The sequence below is a fragment of the Ipomoea triloba genome, chromosome 2 (assembly GCF_003576645.1).
Source record: "Ipomoea triloba cultivar NCNSP0323 chromosome 2, ASM357664v1".
NCBI classification, from domain to species: Eukaryota; Viridiplantae; Streptophyta; class Magnoliopsida; order Solanales; family Convolvulaceae; genus Ipomoea; species Ipomoea triloba.
In genome coordinates, this window is record NC_044917.1 from 27,035,242 (window position 1) to 27,050,895 (window position 15,654).

The window sequence follows — 15,654 nt, forward strand, 5'->3', positions numbered from 1 at the left end:
ACAAAACATCAATATCATTAAATCAAATGTTCAATACAGAAAGGAACAGACGAAATCCAAGTAAAAGGACCAGTTTGGGAACAAGCAGCTCTAACAACTTCATGAGCCAACTTATTCACTGATCTAGAAATAAACTTAAAGGACACTAATTCAAAGTGTTTTCTATATCCTCTGCATTCATCAATCACGCAACCTGCATAAGATAAACTAACTGCAGCCCCATTAATTAAGTTGCAAACAGACTGACAATCCGAAAAAATATAAACCATCCTAAAACCCCTATCCTTTACCCAAGATAGAGCTTCCTTAATAGCCATAGCCTCCGTCAAATGAACACCTCCTAAACTCCTGAGTGGACCATTTTTCGCTCCTAGAAAAACACCATCTTTATCGGTAATGACCACACCAAAAAAAGCTTTGCCCTCATTTGGAAAAACTGCAGCATCTACAAAGACATGCACGCCACCTTCAGGAATAAAAAGAATATCAGGTTCTGTCATTGGCAAATTAGGGACTTCATGTGGCTCAAAAGAAACATCCTGCCATGCATGAACCAGATTAGCAGCTTCATTCTTGATATGCGAAACATCCCAGACTTTATTATTCCAAACCACTTCATTCCTCCCTCTCCAAATGCACCAACACAAAGCAATACACTTCAATATGGCTAATTGATTTCCACTCGTAATTACACCAGCTAACCATGCATTAAACTCGTCATCTAAACCTGGTAAAGGACAATCCTCCAGACCATGCCATAGTGGCGCAACCTGAATACAGTCACACATCAGATGTTTCAAAGATTCCGGGCTTTGGCGACACAATGGGCAGTCCGTCTCGATATCCAATCTCCGAAAAGACAAAGCTAACAAAGTGGGGATTACATGCTGAAATACGAATGTTGGGAGGGATCTTTAGTTTCCAAATCCCACGCCAAATAACCGGTTCAGATATGCCTTGAACATTGGTCAGTAGTCTGTAACCATTTCTCACAGTATATACACCTCTAATATCACCCCTCCAACACCATTGATCCTCATACTGCATAGATAAAGGGATTCTCAAAATAAGATCAATATCTCGCTGCATGAATATATTACTTAACTGCTCACGATCCCAATCATTAGTAATAGGATTAATTAGAGCACTGACCTTTAGATTAGCATCGTTGTCCAGAACCGGAGATTGCACATAAGGATCAACTTCATCAGGCAACCATGGCTGCTTCCAAACACATGTACAACGAGCATTACCAATTCTTTTATAGCATCCTCGCTGAAGAATTTCCTGACCAGCAAGGATAGACCTCCAAGTATAGCTAGGATTCGAACCAATACTTGCACTTAAAAACTCACCAGTTGGGTAATATCTTGCTTTCAACATTTTCGCAGGCAACGAGTCGGGCTTAGATAACAACCTCCACCCTTGTTTTGCTAGGAGCGCAATATTAAATTTATTCAGACTCTTAAAACCCATACCTCCCATAATCTTCGGGGAACACATTCTTCCCCAAGCCATCCAACGAATACCACCACCCGGGCCACCCGTAGCATCCCACCAAAACTTATTCATCATTCGTTCTAACCGCTCACAAAACGTAACCGGAAGAAAATAAATACTCCGTAATTAGTAAGTAAAAATGTTGTCTCAGCAAGAAAATTTTGAAACTCACTGTTTGTTTCCAGGAGAAATCAAGACGACATGACATCTATCAAATTTGGATGAAAACTAACTGTTGCATCCAACTTCCCTGAAAGCAGGTGCTATAAAAGCATAAACAAGTACTGCACCCAACTATAGAGATCAGCCACAGAAAAAAAAAAAAAAAACTCAGCATGGTGCCACATTACCATTACCATTTTATACACCTGACGAAAGAGATACAACTCCCATTCAATTACTAACTAGTCATGAAGACATCTATGTAAAAGTTGAAGCTAAAAATATGTTCACCTACAAATGCCTGTCTGCCTACTCAAAAAAAAAAAAAAAAAAAACAAAACAAAAAACAAAAAAAAAAAACAAAAACAAAAAAATCTATACAAAAAGATACAAATCTTCAGAGGTCATCCTTCATGCTGATCTTTATATTTTGAACCTTTATTGACAATTGCTGTTTATGGTCTTCTATATCCTTCAAAACTGAAAGGAGGTTTACACGGTAAACTTCACATCTTCTACTGGCACAGTCCAATTCACAAGTAAGTTCATGGATCTTCCTGTCCACATCATCCTACAAAATTATGCATGTAGTTAGTTAGACAAAATATACAAAGAATGTAGAGAACATCCATGATCCATCTAACCAACCATTAAAATAAGACAGTAACAGTGGTAGGAACATAAGAATTTATTCAAGCCTTTTTTGACAACTGGAAGGAGGAAAATTTCCATCATCACATCCCGAGAAAGAATAACAACCTTATGCATCCAATTTCATTGATTACATACTAGCTAATGCCAAGTCAAGGGGTAAATAGGGGTGATGGAGGATAACAGGCAAAGGATAAATAGTGGTGGGGTTTAACAACCCTCAGGGTTACAGAAGGGAATGGCTCTGTGCTCCCGTATTTGGTTATATGCTCTAAGGTTATTTATATCCAAAACAAAAATCCAGAATTACTAGTGTGTTTGATAGGTAGCTATTCCAGGGTAGGGCTTTCTTTTCTTCTACAAACTAGGACTTTATGGTGGCATTATAATCCCACTACTCTACTTAAGGAGAATCACCAACCCTATCCTCCCTAATCATCTCTTAGACCCTTGAACCTAGCAACCCTGAATTAGAACATTTGGTTCACATAATGAGAGCAAAGGAAACAGGAATGGGATTCTTCAAGTATTGAATAAAGAAAAAATATATATAAAAAGGAAAAATATTCCATAATTTGGTTAGGGCACCCTCAATGTGGAATATTGAGGGTGCCACATCAAAGAATATGTGAATACACTACACATTGGGGAGGGAATATATTTGGCCGACTAACACTGGGGAGGGTGCCACTGACATTTTCCCCCCTTTTTTGTTTTCCTCGTTTGCAAGCAAGGAAATCTATGTAATATAAATATTTAGAAATATTCTAAGGTGCCAATACACCCAATATTCTCTCTCCAAGAAATAACCTCCTCAACTCCCTTTCTTCCTCTCTACTTCACCTTCTTCATAGCTATGAAGCTCAATTAATGGCTTCTAATCAAATGCTAATCATAATTGTACATGCACTATTACATCACATAGTGGAATCCTTGTGCACATTATCCACTACAGCAACAACAACAATAATAACAGAGAAAGAGAATTTAAAATAGCATCACATGAAGCACTGCTCCAAATGGGAAGGAATTTGGGCAAGAACTAGATAGCATTACTAATTTCATAAAGTTGTTAGGTGAACTTCCTTGATCTATTAAACGGTAATGAAGTTGTAATAATCTTTATTTGGCAAATTGGCAGCATCTAGACACTCTCAACAAGCACTTTTGCTAGTATGCTGCTAACTGCACAACCAGCTTACGAAATGACAAGAAAACTGGACAATAACTGAATAAATACCAACCTCAGAGAGTAGCTTTGTGAAGGTTCCATGCTGATCCTCAATGTTCAGATTCTCCTGGATACCATCAGAGATTGAGTCATCTTGGTTCCGTCCATTCAACAATGAGATCTTCCCATCATGTTTAGCAGCTAGAGAAACTTTTTTTGAAGCCTCACCTAAAGCAGCCATTGCTACAACATAAGAGGAAACTGATTCTGCCCCATCTTCCACAAACTTAAAAGCTTCATGCCGCAACATATTATATCGAACAGTATGTGATTCCAAATAGCCACTGAATGCATCAGCGACACGTTCCTCAAGCGTAACAGTACTCTTCGCATTCCTTGTCCATCGCTTCAAAATGTAATGAGAGGGAAGAGTTAGAACATTTGTCACTCTGAATACTGCCAAAACATGCCTGCAAAGAAGACCTGAGAACTCAAACATCTGACAGCTGCATGTTGCTTTCATCTCAAGAACATTAAATCTAACGCAGTAAGCTTTATGATCTTCACCAAACTTTGCAACTTGGTATATGGTTACTCCTCCTTCATCCTCAACCTTGGTTGCCATGAAAGTGAGAGTGCCAACCAACTCCTCCTGAAATCTCATAAATATCTTCCTTGTGTAGACCTCTGATGCTTGTTTCTCCATAGGGGAGGGGGTCTTCAGAGCTGGAAGGGTATTCATAGTATCATAATCAGCTTTAACCTCTTTCTCATGGCGACTATCTAGAGCTTTTTCATACAGTTTGAAGAACTGATTTAGATTGGTTGATGCATTCACATATCCATCAAAATAAGAATTCATGCTATCACTGCGCTGAGTTATGGACATTTCAGCAAAAAATGTGTCACGCAGATATACAGGCACCCAATGCCTACGATCTGAGTAGATGGCTTGAAGCCAATCATGATCTCTGAGCTCATACTTACTGACTAGAGAAAACCAACAGGATTCATACTCCTCTGTAGACTCTGTCAAGTTAACACACTTATGAAAGTCTGCTTCAAAATTTGGGTACTTTAGAAACACATGGGATAACTTCTCCTGGCATTTCTTGAATATATGCCATTTACAAAAACGGTGACGAGATTCTGGAAATACCTGCATAATGGCAGATCTAATCACTTCATCATGGTCTGTTGTGATTGAGACAGGAGGATTACCAAACATAGCTGCAAGCCAGGTCTTAAAAAGCCATATAAATGAAGCTTCTGATTCATTTATTAGGAATGCACAACCAAACAACACAGGCTGTCCATGATGGTTTATTCCAGTGAAAGGTGCAAATGGCAATCTATATCTGTTTGACCTGTAAGTTGTGTCAAATGTAACAGTGTCTCCAAAATAATTGTAATTAGCTCTTGCCTTGTGATCAGCCCAGAAGACATTACCCGTACACTGATCCTCATCACCCTGCACTGCATAGAAGAAATCAGGGTTTTCAGCATGCATCTGCCTCAAATAATCCAGAAGGAGCTGTGTGTCACCTTCTAGGCTCCTCTGGCGATTATTCCTCATGTAATTCCTGCAGTCCACTTCTGTAAAGCCGACTTTGCTAATACCACCATACTCTTTGATAAGGGCAGACATAATCCTCCGAGGGCCCATGCCAGCAGCCTGCAAGGTGTCTATGAGGGTCTTGGCAGGGCCAGAGATTTGACGATGGGAGCGAAGACAGTGCACCTGGTCAGGGGGAACCAACTCGTGATTGTGTTCTTTGACAAAATTGGATACAACCCACTTGCCTGAATCCTGTATCTTGACAGAGAGGGCCGCCTTGCATCCAACCCGGGTAATTGTGCGAGGCCGCTTGATTTCTCGGTCCTTGGTGCGCTTCTCATTCAAATTGCGAAATCCCTCTTTGGAACATACAAAGGATCTCTGTATGATGGCCCCATCCTTGCGGGAGCGGCGTGAGGAGCTGACGCGGGTGCTGAAGCCAACACGGCGTGCATAAGAGTTGTAAAATGCCTTGGCAGCCTCTTCGGATTCAAATTCCATGCCATCGAAAGGTTCAAGATCGAGGTCGCCAGTTGGAGTGTATATCCCACTGACAATAAGAGCATCACTACTATGTGCGGGAGAGCAGTTAGGCATGGTTTCAGCATCGTCCATATTTTCTAGAATAACATCCCCATCTCCATCTTCACTCCCGCCTCCACCTCCGATGCCAATATCAAACTCAATTACTTCATTCTCCATCTTCACACAGAAATTCAGTCTACAGAACGGTGTTCTGCTGAAAACAGCCACATGATAATAGTGATTATCAAATATGTTATGTCATCATGAATTTATTACAAAAATAAATAAATAAATAAATAAGTGGGAGGGGGTGGGGCCGTGGGCGAATAAGCAGAGAAATAACCACTTATTTTAAACCTTTCCAGTTAGAAGCTGGAAGCATCTTTCACGAGATCCGTCAGAATTTTCTTCCCAGTTTCATTCAGTAATGCATTATTACAACTTTATATTTATTTATTTAAAAAAAAAAAAAAACATTCAGAAGAGATGCAAAAAAGGGTAACAGATGGAAATGAGTGAAGAGAATAAGGAGATCAGGAGATTCTACATGGCAAAAGAAATTTGTGTATGACTGCCAGGACAGCAAAGGAGTTGAGGAAGATGGAGGGAGACGGATAGAATTAAGATGGACATTTAATAGTATTTTTCATATTTCAGCATATATTTAACTAATAAAGCATATTTTCCCCTGATTTTTAGCAGTATATTTTTTTTTTGAATACTACTAACTCTATTACAATGCAGTATCTGTTCATAACTACTTTCTCAACCTATTGAAGCACAAGAGATACCTTAGCAGCATATAAAAGTTCCCTATAACTTCTATGTTTCATTTATGATCCCCTCTAGAATGGCAGCATAAAAATTTTAATACCTTATGCCCCACACACCACCACATAGAGGTTTTTTTTACATATATGTTACCCGTCCTAAAAAATAATCAGAAGATTTTGAAACCTAGACAAACATGAGAAAAACTACTTTACCAAATTTTAGCTCATGTCAGAAACATACAGCTATGTCAAACACCAAATATATGTAAGACAATTAAAATAATTAAGTGTTTTTTTAGGTCAAACGTATTTCCCAAATGCATTTGACCCTACATTTTTTTTTTTACCTTCCCTCTGTCTGGAAAGACTAGAATGCTTGAGTTTGATATTTGAGTTATAAATAAAAAATTTTGAACTCAAGCTCAATGCATATCTGAAACGTGTTTGAGTTAAACAACCTAAAAGGCATTTCCTGCTCAACATAAAATTTTTCTACAAATTTATGTTGAGAAAATTTTTAAAATTTTTTTACTAAAAACATAGTATAATTTGAAAATGCACATTCTATTAAAATTTAATTATGCTTTTTTTTTTTTCAAAATGAATCCCATATGATTTATTCTCCTCTCTTCCTGACACATTTATTACAATTCGGTATGCAAAAACCTAGTAACATGTGAAATTTTTTTAAAAATACTTTTGAAAAAAAATTTCTAAATACAAACAATAATACGGAGTATAGATTAATCTATATTATTGTTTGTGTTTAAAAAAAAAAAGAAAAAAAGAAAACTAAATATTTTTCTCATTAATACTAAAAAATCACATGTTACCATGTCCCATTTCATATGTACTTGCCATGTTCTACATATCACATTTCCACTACAGCAAAAACATCATTTAGAGGCGGTTATTTTATTTTTTTTAGTGGCAATTATTCATTTGTGGCTAAATAGTGTGTGTTTAGGATGTAGTGGCAGGTTTTTTTACCACCATTGCATTTAGCAGCAGTTCCAGAACTGCTGCTAATAATAGGCTACTTCTATTTTGCTATTAGAAGCGGTTATGTAACCGCTGCTAAATATGTTAATTTATTTAATTCATTAAATAATAATGGCAGTTATAATAAAGCTAATTAAGAAGGAAAATGATTTCAAATTCTAGTGCTATTAGTAGCAATTGTAACAGAAGCTAAATATTTTAGTTTATTGCAAAATCAATAACTTTATCGACCCCTTCTATACATTCGAAAGTGTTTCGTGGCAAATTAATCCAAGATTTATCCATACATAATCACTTCAAGAATTAAGATAAATATTTACCTTTTGTCTATTAAATATGAAGGTTCCTCTTTGGCAAGCCAACTACCAAACTTTAGTGTACAAGATCTGCAAATAAAAAGAAAGAATAACATCAAAACTGTGTCCATGATTTCCAATGACCAAAAGCAGTAAAAAAATGGGTGTAGTAAATACATAGTTATCACGGCGCCCTGTTAAGTCGCAGCGCCTCCCGACCGCCTTGTCGCCTAGGCGACAAGTTAAAAAATACTATATATATATATATATATATATATATATATATATATATAAACAATTAAACATATAAATTGTACTGCACCTGCCCACTGCCTAGCCTACTGCTCAGTGCTCACTGCCCACTGCCCCTGCCCACTGCCCACTGATATTATTAACCAAAGAAGTGGCAGGCTGGCAGTTTATAACCCAAATCCATAGGAAGACAAACAGTCGCAGATGGAGAAAACCAAAGAAAATGGAGAAGAAAGAAGAAGAGGAAAGAAGAAGAAAGAAGGACGACTCAGGCGGTGGGACGGCGACGGCGGTGGGAGGGCGACGGTGACGGCGATGGGCCGCGATGGCTGTGGGAGGGAGACGGCGATGGCTGTGGGAGACATTAGTCGACGCACTAGATCTGAAATCCTTTCTTCTTCTCTCTTCTTATTAGGTCAAACTTTTTTTTAAAAAAAAATAAAATTACTAAAAATGGGTTGGGTTTGCGGGTTGGACGCAGGGTCGGCGTCCATGGCGCCCGCCTGCGACGCCTGGCCGACGCCAGAGCTCGCCTCCCGTTTTCAGGCGAGGCGAAGCCTCCAGACATCCTGTCTCCACCGACAGGATGCCAAGGCGTCGATGACTAGGTGACGCCGTGATAACTATGAGTAAATATCTCTTGAAATTATAAATGGCATAATCCGAATTTTAATTTAAAGTTATATAAATTGACTTACATGAAATGAAGAATGAAAATTCCTTCTGCATCATGATGTAGAAAATGAATACCCTCTAAACAATGATTAATATTATATGAATTCCTAAATTTATGACATGTTCATTCATTACTACCTATATTATTAATAGTTTGTATGAGTCTTTTTACTGATACAGTTAAACAAATGAGAAGACTGTGCAGTATAGTTCAAAAACAAAAAAANAAAAAAAAAAAAAAAAAAAAAAAAAAAAAAAAAAGGAAGATTAATGAAAAATAAGAATAGTATTAACTATTAGGTAGTATGTATAGTAGTAGTAGCAGATACAGAAAGAAAGAATATGAATAATACAGATCCCTGATTTGATGTACTTGTATGGTAATGTTGTAATAAGCAGCAGTGTATCTGCATCATATGTATGGCTAGTATATCAAGTACTTATCTATCTTCACTATTGAGTCGTATAACTGAGTTTCAAGTTATAAACCCACCAATTTATCTCAATCAATAAGCAGAAGATGGGAATTGAAAACCCCTACTTTTATTAAAGTCTTAAAGAAATTCAATTTAGCTAGGGGATTGAAAGTTTTTACTCTAAAGAAAGAAGAAAGTTCCTCCTGATAAAGAAAGTGCATAACAGACATTAATTTTTATGATTCAAGAATTTAATTCCACTATTCTTTCGGATACAATAATGAATAATGGAAAACAAATGCTGTAAAAAGATTACCTTTTTTGAGATGTTTTCAAACCTAGGCCTACTTATGAGAGAGATGCAAGGAGGAAGACACCAGCTCCTCCATAGCTAAGGGGTCTAAGCTTGTTATAATCCTCTCGTCCTGTAAGAATTGAAGTAGTAATAAATATTCAAATACACCAAGCAGTTTTTGAAAATCATCTTTTAACAAAAATAACAAGATTTGATCATGACGATGTCTGCCTGGGCTAGCTAGGCCATCATTAGGAAGTTTGAACTTATAAAATGTCAATGGAGATCTCACTCCACTAAAAGAAAGGAAGAAAATCATTTTCAAGATAAGTTTTCATCCTAAATGAAAGTAAGAATTTGAAACAGAGCTGAGGAATATGATCAGTAACTTCAATTCAAAGATTAAAAGACTGATGAAGCTTTATCATTGTTTTCTTCTTTTTATGCAAGAAACTGTAACTGGAACAATGAGAAAATACATGCATTTTTTCTTGAAAATAAAATTATTGGCAAGACTAAGTTAATCCGCAGGTGCCATAACAAGGAATACACTGTTTTAAACAAACAAAAGCGGCACGGTATGACTTGAAAGCATGTATCCACGTTAACATGAAAAGGAAAACGAAATATTGAAATTGACCTAAATCACTACTCGGCTAGTACTCCGAGCCAGAGCCAACAAACGGAAGCAAACCAGCACTTAAAATTGTTCTTTTACGGAATACTTGAGAGCAACTTTTATGAATGGGTGATTTTGTCATCCTCTCTGGCTCAAAACCCTAGCAAAGAGATTATAGAGTGGAGCGGAGATGTTTGAGACTACGAGTGAAACAAAATGAATTCAAGAAAAGAGGGACTGGGGAGAGATGACCTGAGTTCTTACATTGCACCGCAGCCGCCGAGAGAAGAGCGATGATTGCTGATCTGTGAGACAGGGAGTGAGTTCGTTAGACAAACGAGCGAAAGGGCGGAGAGGCGGAGACGAGAGAAAGAGAATCCTATCTATAATAAAGCAAAATCCTGGCCACAAAATTTTCCCTCCAAAGTGTGAAAACATTTTGATAGATTTGTGGAATTATTGTTTTCACATTTATTGCAACAAACAAAGCAATCAGATTTTTTTACTATCACATTAATTACATTCAGATTTAAATATATTGAAATTTGAAACGTTATTTGAATAATATTTTTTTGTTTACAATAAGTTGACTCTTCGTATACTTAAACAATAATTACAAGATAATAAATTTAAATTTGAAATGACTTATACAATTTTCAAGTATAACATTAAATATACATAGGCTTCTCTAATACTACACAACACTATAAATAAGCCCTAACAATTCTCAAGATGGCTACCTCTCTGGATTCATCATTAGAAATAAAATAAAATAAAATGGCTCAGAGATGTTGAAGAACAATTCTAAAAAACCTTTTGATAGTTTGTTGTTTCATAGTCCCTGCTCCATTGTACATGCCCTGCACTGAAATACCACATTTATATTGAAGCCAAGGTAATAACTCATCAATTCTCTTTCTCTATATCATTTTAAAGCTCTATTTCAATTTACAGTATGTACTTCCTCTATTTTTTTTTCTTCTGTTTCTCAATTGTTTTGGTGGAGGGCTAGGGTTGAGAATGGGGCAGGCAATTGTATGGACACAATATGTTGAGAAAAGCTTATATAAACCCCTTTTAAGGATTTCAAGGGCATACCAAGCAATATTAGTGCCATTGACACCTGAAGAGCATATTATGATCATAATAGCAATGAAACTCAAACTCAAGCAAGTGCATAAAATATATGTTTTGCTTTTTCTTCTTTTTATATATATATATTTTAAATTGCTAACATACTAGAAAGTTCATATGCAGTTGCACCTTTAAGCCACTACAGCAATTTCTCTGGGTGACAAGCTAGAGGTTTATCTCTATCAAAACATTAAAAAAAATGTAATCCTAAATATGATAAAAATACCAGGTATTATGGAGTACTTACTATAAAAGTAATTAAGCAAACATTGTTTAATCTGTAAGTTTACCCCAGCTTTATGCATACAATTTTCAAGGGAATTTACTTATTAAAAAAACCACATTATTAATTTTATTTTGGGGGCGTATTCAACTTTCAATTTGACAAAATCAGCTGCTTCAACTTCAAGAGTCCATTTATGAAAGCATTCAAACATCAAAGACGAAAAAGAAGAAAAAGGTTATTGGTATAAACTAAGAACTATGGGCTAAGTTTACCTCCACAGCCCTAATCAAGTGAAAGAAGAAGCTGAAACACAGGTGCATACCAGTGCATGTAGGCGTTCGCAGTATAGCAACGGTGGGCGAAGCGGCGGCGGTTGGCGGAGCATGCAACGGCGGTGTAAATCAGTAACCTGAAATGAATAAATGACACTGCTTCCATTGAAAATTAGAAACGATGCTAAAGCTGAGGAGAGGCAGACATTTGAATAAATGAAAAATCGTGAAAATTGAAATCAAAATGAATATTTCAAGAACAAACAAGTGTAGCCGTTGAATTTGCAGTGGGTGAGGAGAGGCCGTGGCTTGATCGGCTGGGCACGGTTGGAGCCTGAACTGGCGGCCGACTATGGATCTCGGAGTGCGTGATCGGCTGCTTGAAGCTTTAGCGTGAGGTCGATGTGGTGAATGGCGGCAGTGACTCCGGTGAGGCAAGGGACTGAGACGCAGATGGAATGATAGACTGCAGATCGGCTAAGGGGCTTAGAGATTGAGGTATTGAGTGCGTGAATGTGAGGATGAGGAAGTGAGGAGGCACAATGAAGCGGAGGGCTGAGACAGGAAAAATGGGAGATTAGGGTTTGTACCTAGATGTAATGAAATTTAAAAAAAAAAAGAATTTTATATAAAAATGTATATGTATACTCTTAAATTGTTATGTGATTAAAAAAGTATATATATGGTTTTCAAAAAAAGAGTATAAATATTATATACGTGGCCTTAGAAAAATTGAAAGCTTATTTTTTCAATAACTAAATTTTGTTTAATTTTTTAAGCTAATTTCTATTGAGTTATAAAAAGTTTGTATTGAATTTTTTTTTGGGTTGTGAAATAAAATATTTTAAAAATAAATTTCAAAAATAACTGTAATGAAGTAATTGCATTATTCATATTTTTGTAAAAAAAAAGTGATATTTGTGTCATTGTGTGTTATCAATTTTAGTTTGTGATAAATCAAAAAATATTTGTAATTCTACTACTAATGTAGTTTATAAAGAGATTTTTAATAATTTATAATTTGTGTTTTAAATAATATAATCTTTTCTTATTGACACAAATATTTCATTTTAATATATTGATTTATTTTAATATAATCTTTTTTTATTGACAATAGGATTTTAATATAATCTTTTCTTATTGACAATAGGATATTATGGTGAAATAGTTGTAATTCAACGGTTAATTATTTGATGAGAAATATCAATCAACAATTATAATGTTAATGATAAATATTGATCACACTCTTGGACTTTACAATGATACTCGGTTGATTGTAATAAGGTCATACGCTATCAAATATTGGGTTGCTATTAAAGAAACCAGTATTTGTTTATGGACAAATGTTTGTAGCGGCATCCAGTGTAATTAACCCCAACGGTTTCAAAATATTAGTTTGTGGTGAATCGGAAAGAGTTTGTATTTCTACTACTAATGTGGTTTACAAAGAGGGATTTAATGATTTGTAATTTCTTTTTTTTTTTCAATAATTATAATCCATCAAACAGTATGTTTCTTAGTCATTGTACATGTTTTTGTGAACTCAATATTACATGATTTTTTTTTATCTACTTCATGAACAATACTTATTATTTATTTATACCAAAATATAGATCTATTATATATTGTCGTGCATCGCCTATAAATATATATCTTAATAAGAATTGTACTCCAACCACTAATGTTATATATCAGGAAATTTTTAATAATTTGTAAATAAAATTATCATTTAGGAATCAATATTTCTTTTGACATGCAATATTCTATAAATACATTTTACAATTTAATATGTATAGTCTATTATCACATATATTCATGCCGTTTGTTTATTACAATAATATTTTTAACTAAAATTTAAATTGCAGACCGTGCATCGCACGGGTACAACACTAGTGTATCGAATGTAACAAAAATATTAAGGATGTTATGGAATAAAAGAAATAAGGTCCCAAGACTACTTGGTGCAAAACATGAATCATACCAACTGAGCTATGGGCACTATTGTTATTGCTTACGTGCAGTAAAGTATTAGACATAAGTTCCAAAAACGAGATGACTCACGTTGTTGGGAATTGAACACGCTTGACACACCAGTTCAACTAGCAAAGACATTTGTCCATCTTCTGTATAAATGTTATTAATTTATTCCCATGCTGAACCTATAAATACCTTCACACCCCTTTGTAGAGATCATCCGAGGAGAAATAAATTCTCCCTTCTCCTTACTATCATTATACTGCTGGTCTTATTATATATTATTATTATCATTATATTAGTATTATAAATACTATAGTCCCGATCAAATTCATAACACGTTATCAGCACGAATTGCTCTGTTTATATCCAACATCCATGGTCTACTCTAGCTCTAAGCAAGGGACTACTCTGGATACTAGTCACGGGAATATAATATCAGAGGTTTCGACCATACTCTAATGAGGTTTGCCTTATCATGTTTTAATATAATAAAATATTTGCATATGTATATATATTTATGTGAGTTATTGCATATGCATAATTATTGTCTTACTTGTGATATTTTATGACTAGTAGAATACTTGGATTTATTTATCCTGATTAAAATTTCGTGACTTTCAGTTTGAGCTTTAAACTAAATTAGAATTCCTAATCATGGATATAATTCTGAAAAAATATACTACGTATATATGATAGTAAATGTTGAATATAACTTTATCTATCATCATGTAGAAATCTAAGTACATCATCTATTTCCTGAGGTTCTAACTCAGGAATGTCAGGAAAAGGTAAAACTTGTGATGAACTCGCAGGAAGAGTGGAAGAAAAATCTATCGAGTCTATATACATTTTCCTTTTGGAAATGTTTGTATTACACTTGACTCTGAGTTTATTTGTTGCCTCATCCAACTTCAAGTTTGGATTTTGTAGCAACATTTTCTTCTTATCTTCCAACTCCTTCATTATTCTTTTTACCTCGGCTTCCTCCTTGATCTCACCAAATTCCTACAAAACAATTTGTTATTTCCCCTTCAATGATATTGAATTGAGAAATAGACAAAAATTACCTGAACAATTTTATATAACCTTTCCAAAGTTAGGAATTTCCGTTGAGGCCAGTATGAAATCCCTAATTGCCTACATCTTCTCTTAAGGGTCGACTGCCCAATTCGTAGTTTATTTGCAGCTTGAGTTGTATTCAGATGAAAATATCTCGAAAGCTCTTCTAAACTTATTGATGCAGGATTACGAGGTGTTCTTTTTCTTTTTCTCCTAATTAATATATTCTTATTTCTATCTGCTACATCTATCGTAGCAGTAGTGTTATTCTCTTCTACAATTATGGTAGTACTTGGATCTACAGCTTTTGCAGCTGTAATACCTGCATTAGAAAACTATCTGTTAGCATCACTCTTATATATTAAGATGTGAATTATTAAACCCTTATTGATAGTCTCATTAACTTCTGATGAACTACCTGTACACAGAAGAGGTTCACTATCCCTCAATGGTGATAAATATACCTCATCCCAAAAGGAATGATTATCAAATGTAGAATAGTGAGGAGGAGATAAGATTGAAGGACTTGCCATTAAAAATGAGGAAAGTTTAGAAATGAACAAAAGTGTAGTAAACTGAAAGGCAAAGCCGAAGGTTTAAATTTATATTGAATGTCAATCAATTTGAATAGATGAAGCAATACTGTCAAAGACGATTACGATTTCCAGTAAAATTCGTCAAAAAGTAAACAGTATATGGTCGGGGTACTGTTCATAATAACTACGTATTGCGATTGAAAATCTTGATTTGATATCTCGGTGTTATATACATCTGTGACAAATCAAATTGTCCATTCGATCTTATTTCTCAAAAAATTTTGATTATGGCATGATGAGAATATGATCTATATCTATGTATCCAATTGATGATTAAATTTTGAGAGCGTTATGGCTCGCATATTAGAAATCACCATTTCATATATTATATGGTGAGTGCCATGAATATTATGTGATAATTGTTTTTGTGTCACAATCTGCTCTCTTATGTGGCTATTTGGCATAATAAATATTTGTTGTATGCCATATGATTTATCCCATATACATATATCGTAAGTGGGTTATTTTGATATGCTATCATATCATATCATGGGA

General features: G+C 35.2%; 3 protein-coding genes across 16 annotated transcripts; all 3 read right to left on the bottom strand.

Annotated features, from left to right (window-relative positions):
- On the bottom strand, positions 1-1,771 carry LOC116010698 (uncharacterized mitochondrial protein AtMg00310-like). 2 transcript variants are annotated; one of them, XM_031250215.1, is made up of 3 exons: positions 1,673-1,771; positions 1,153-1,580; positions 1-1,041 (listed from the first exon to the last, which is right to left on the bottom strand). In XM_031250215.1, exons 2-3 carry the CDS (start codon positions 1,573-1,575, stop codon positions 781-783), a joined length of 684 nt encoding a protein of 227 aa, XP_031106075.1. In that variant the 5' UTR covers positions 1,576-1,580; positions 1,673-1,771; the 3' UTR covers positions 1-780. The 2 variants fall into 2 exon arrangements, with proteins under 2 accessions (XP_031106075.1, XP_031106074.1); XM_031250214.1 differs by having other exon boundaries at positions 1,153-1,691.
- Positions 1,772-1,839: 68 nt separating this feature from the next.
- On the bottom strand, positions 1,840-14,599 carry LOC116010696 (protein FAR1-RELATED SEQUENCE 5). Of its 13 annotated transcripts, none has more exons than XM_031250209.1 (9): positions 11,793-12,109; positions 11,578-11,664; positions 10,709-10,755; positions 10,160-10,200; positions 9,917-10,055; positions 9,298-9,406; positions 7,663-7,728; positions 3,558-5,778; positions 1,840-2,233 (listed from the first exon to the last, which is right to left on the bottom strand). In XM_031250209.1, the coding sequence occupies exons 8-9, from the start codon at positions 5,742-5,744 to the stop codon at positions 2,060-2,062; spliced, it is 2,361 nt and encodes a 786-aa protein (XP_031106069.1). In that variant the 5' UTR covers positions 5,745-5,778; positions 7,663-7,728; positions 9,298-9,406; positions 9,917-10,055; positions 10,160-10,200; positions 10,709-10,755; positions 11,578-11,664; positions 11,793-12,109; the 3' UTR covers positions 1,840-2,059. The 13 variants fall into 13 exon arrangements, with proteins under 13 accessions (XP_031106069.1, XP_031106065.1, XP_031106068.1 ...); XM_031250205.1 differs by having other exon boundaries at positions 10,709-10,760; XM_031250208.1 differs by having other exon boundaries at positions 10,709-10,760; positions 11,578-11,683.
- Positions 14,219-15,096, bottom strand: LOC116010998 (protein RKD2-like). The gene is made up of 3 exons (XM_031250485.1): positions 14,982-15,096; positions 14,572-14,885; positions 14,219-14,509 (listed from the first exon to the last, which is right to left on the bottom strand). Exons 1-3 carry the CDS (start codon positions 15,094-15,096, stop codon positions 14,219-14,221), a joined length of 720 nt encoding a protein of 239 aa, XP_031106345.1.
- Positions 15,097-15,654: the final 558 nt, after the last annotated feature.

Excerpts from the sequence above, each read along its gene's own strand:
- LOC116010698 (XM_031250215.1), bottom strand. The coding sequence starts at position 1,575 with ATGATGAATAAGTTTTGGTGGGATGCTACGGGTGGCCCGGGTGGTGGT. Across the intron at positions 1,042-1,152 it reads ACAACGATGCTAATCTAAAG|TATGAGGATCAATGGTGTTG; the intron begins GTCAGTGCTCTA and ends TTATCTATGCAG.
- LOC116010696 (XM_031250213.1), bottom strand. The coding sequence starts at position 5,744 with ATGGAGAATGAAGTAATTGAGTTTGATATTGGCATCGGAGGTGGAGGC. Across the intron at positions 2,234-3,557 it reads TCACAAAGCTACTCTCTGAG|GATGATGTGGACAGGAAGAT; the intron begins GTTGGTATTTAT and ends ATAATTTTGTAG.
- LOC116010998 (XM_031250485.1), bottom strand. The coding sequence starts at position 15,096 with ATGGCAAGTCCTTCAATCTTATCTCCTCCTCACTATTCTACATTTGAT. Across the intron at positions 14,886-14,981 it reads TGAACCTCTTCTGTGTACAG|GTATTACAGCTGCAAAAGCT; the intron begins GTAGTTCATCAG and ends TTTCTAATGCAG. Across the intron at positions 14,510-14,571 it reads GGTTATATAAAATTGTTCAG|GAATTTGGTGAGATCAAGGA; the intron begins GTAATTTTTGTC and ends ATTGTTTTGTAG.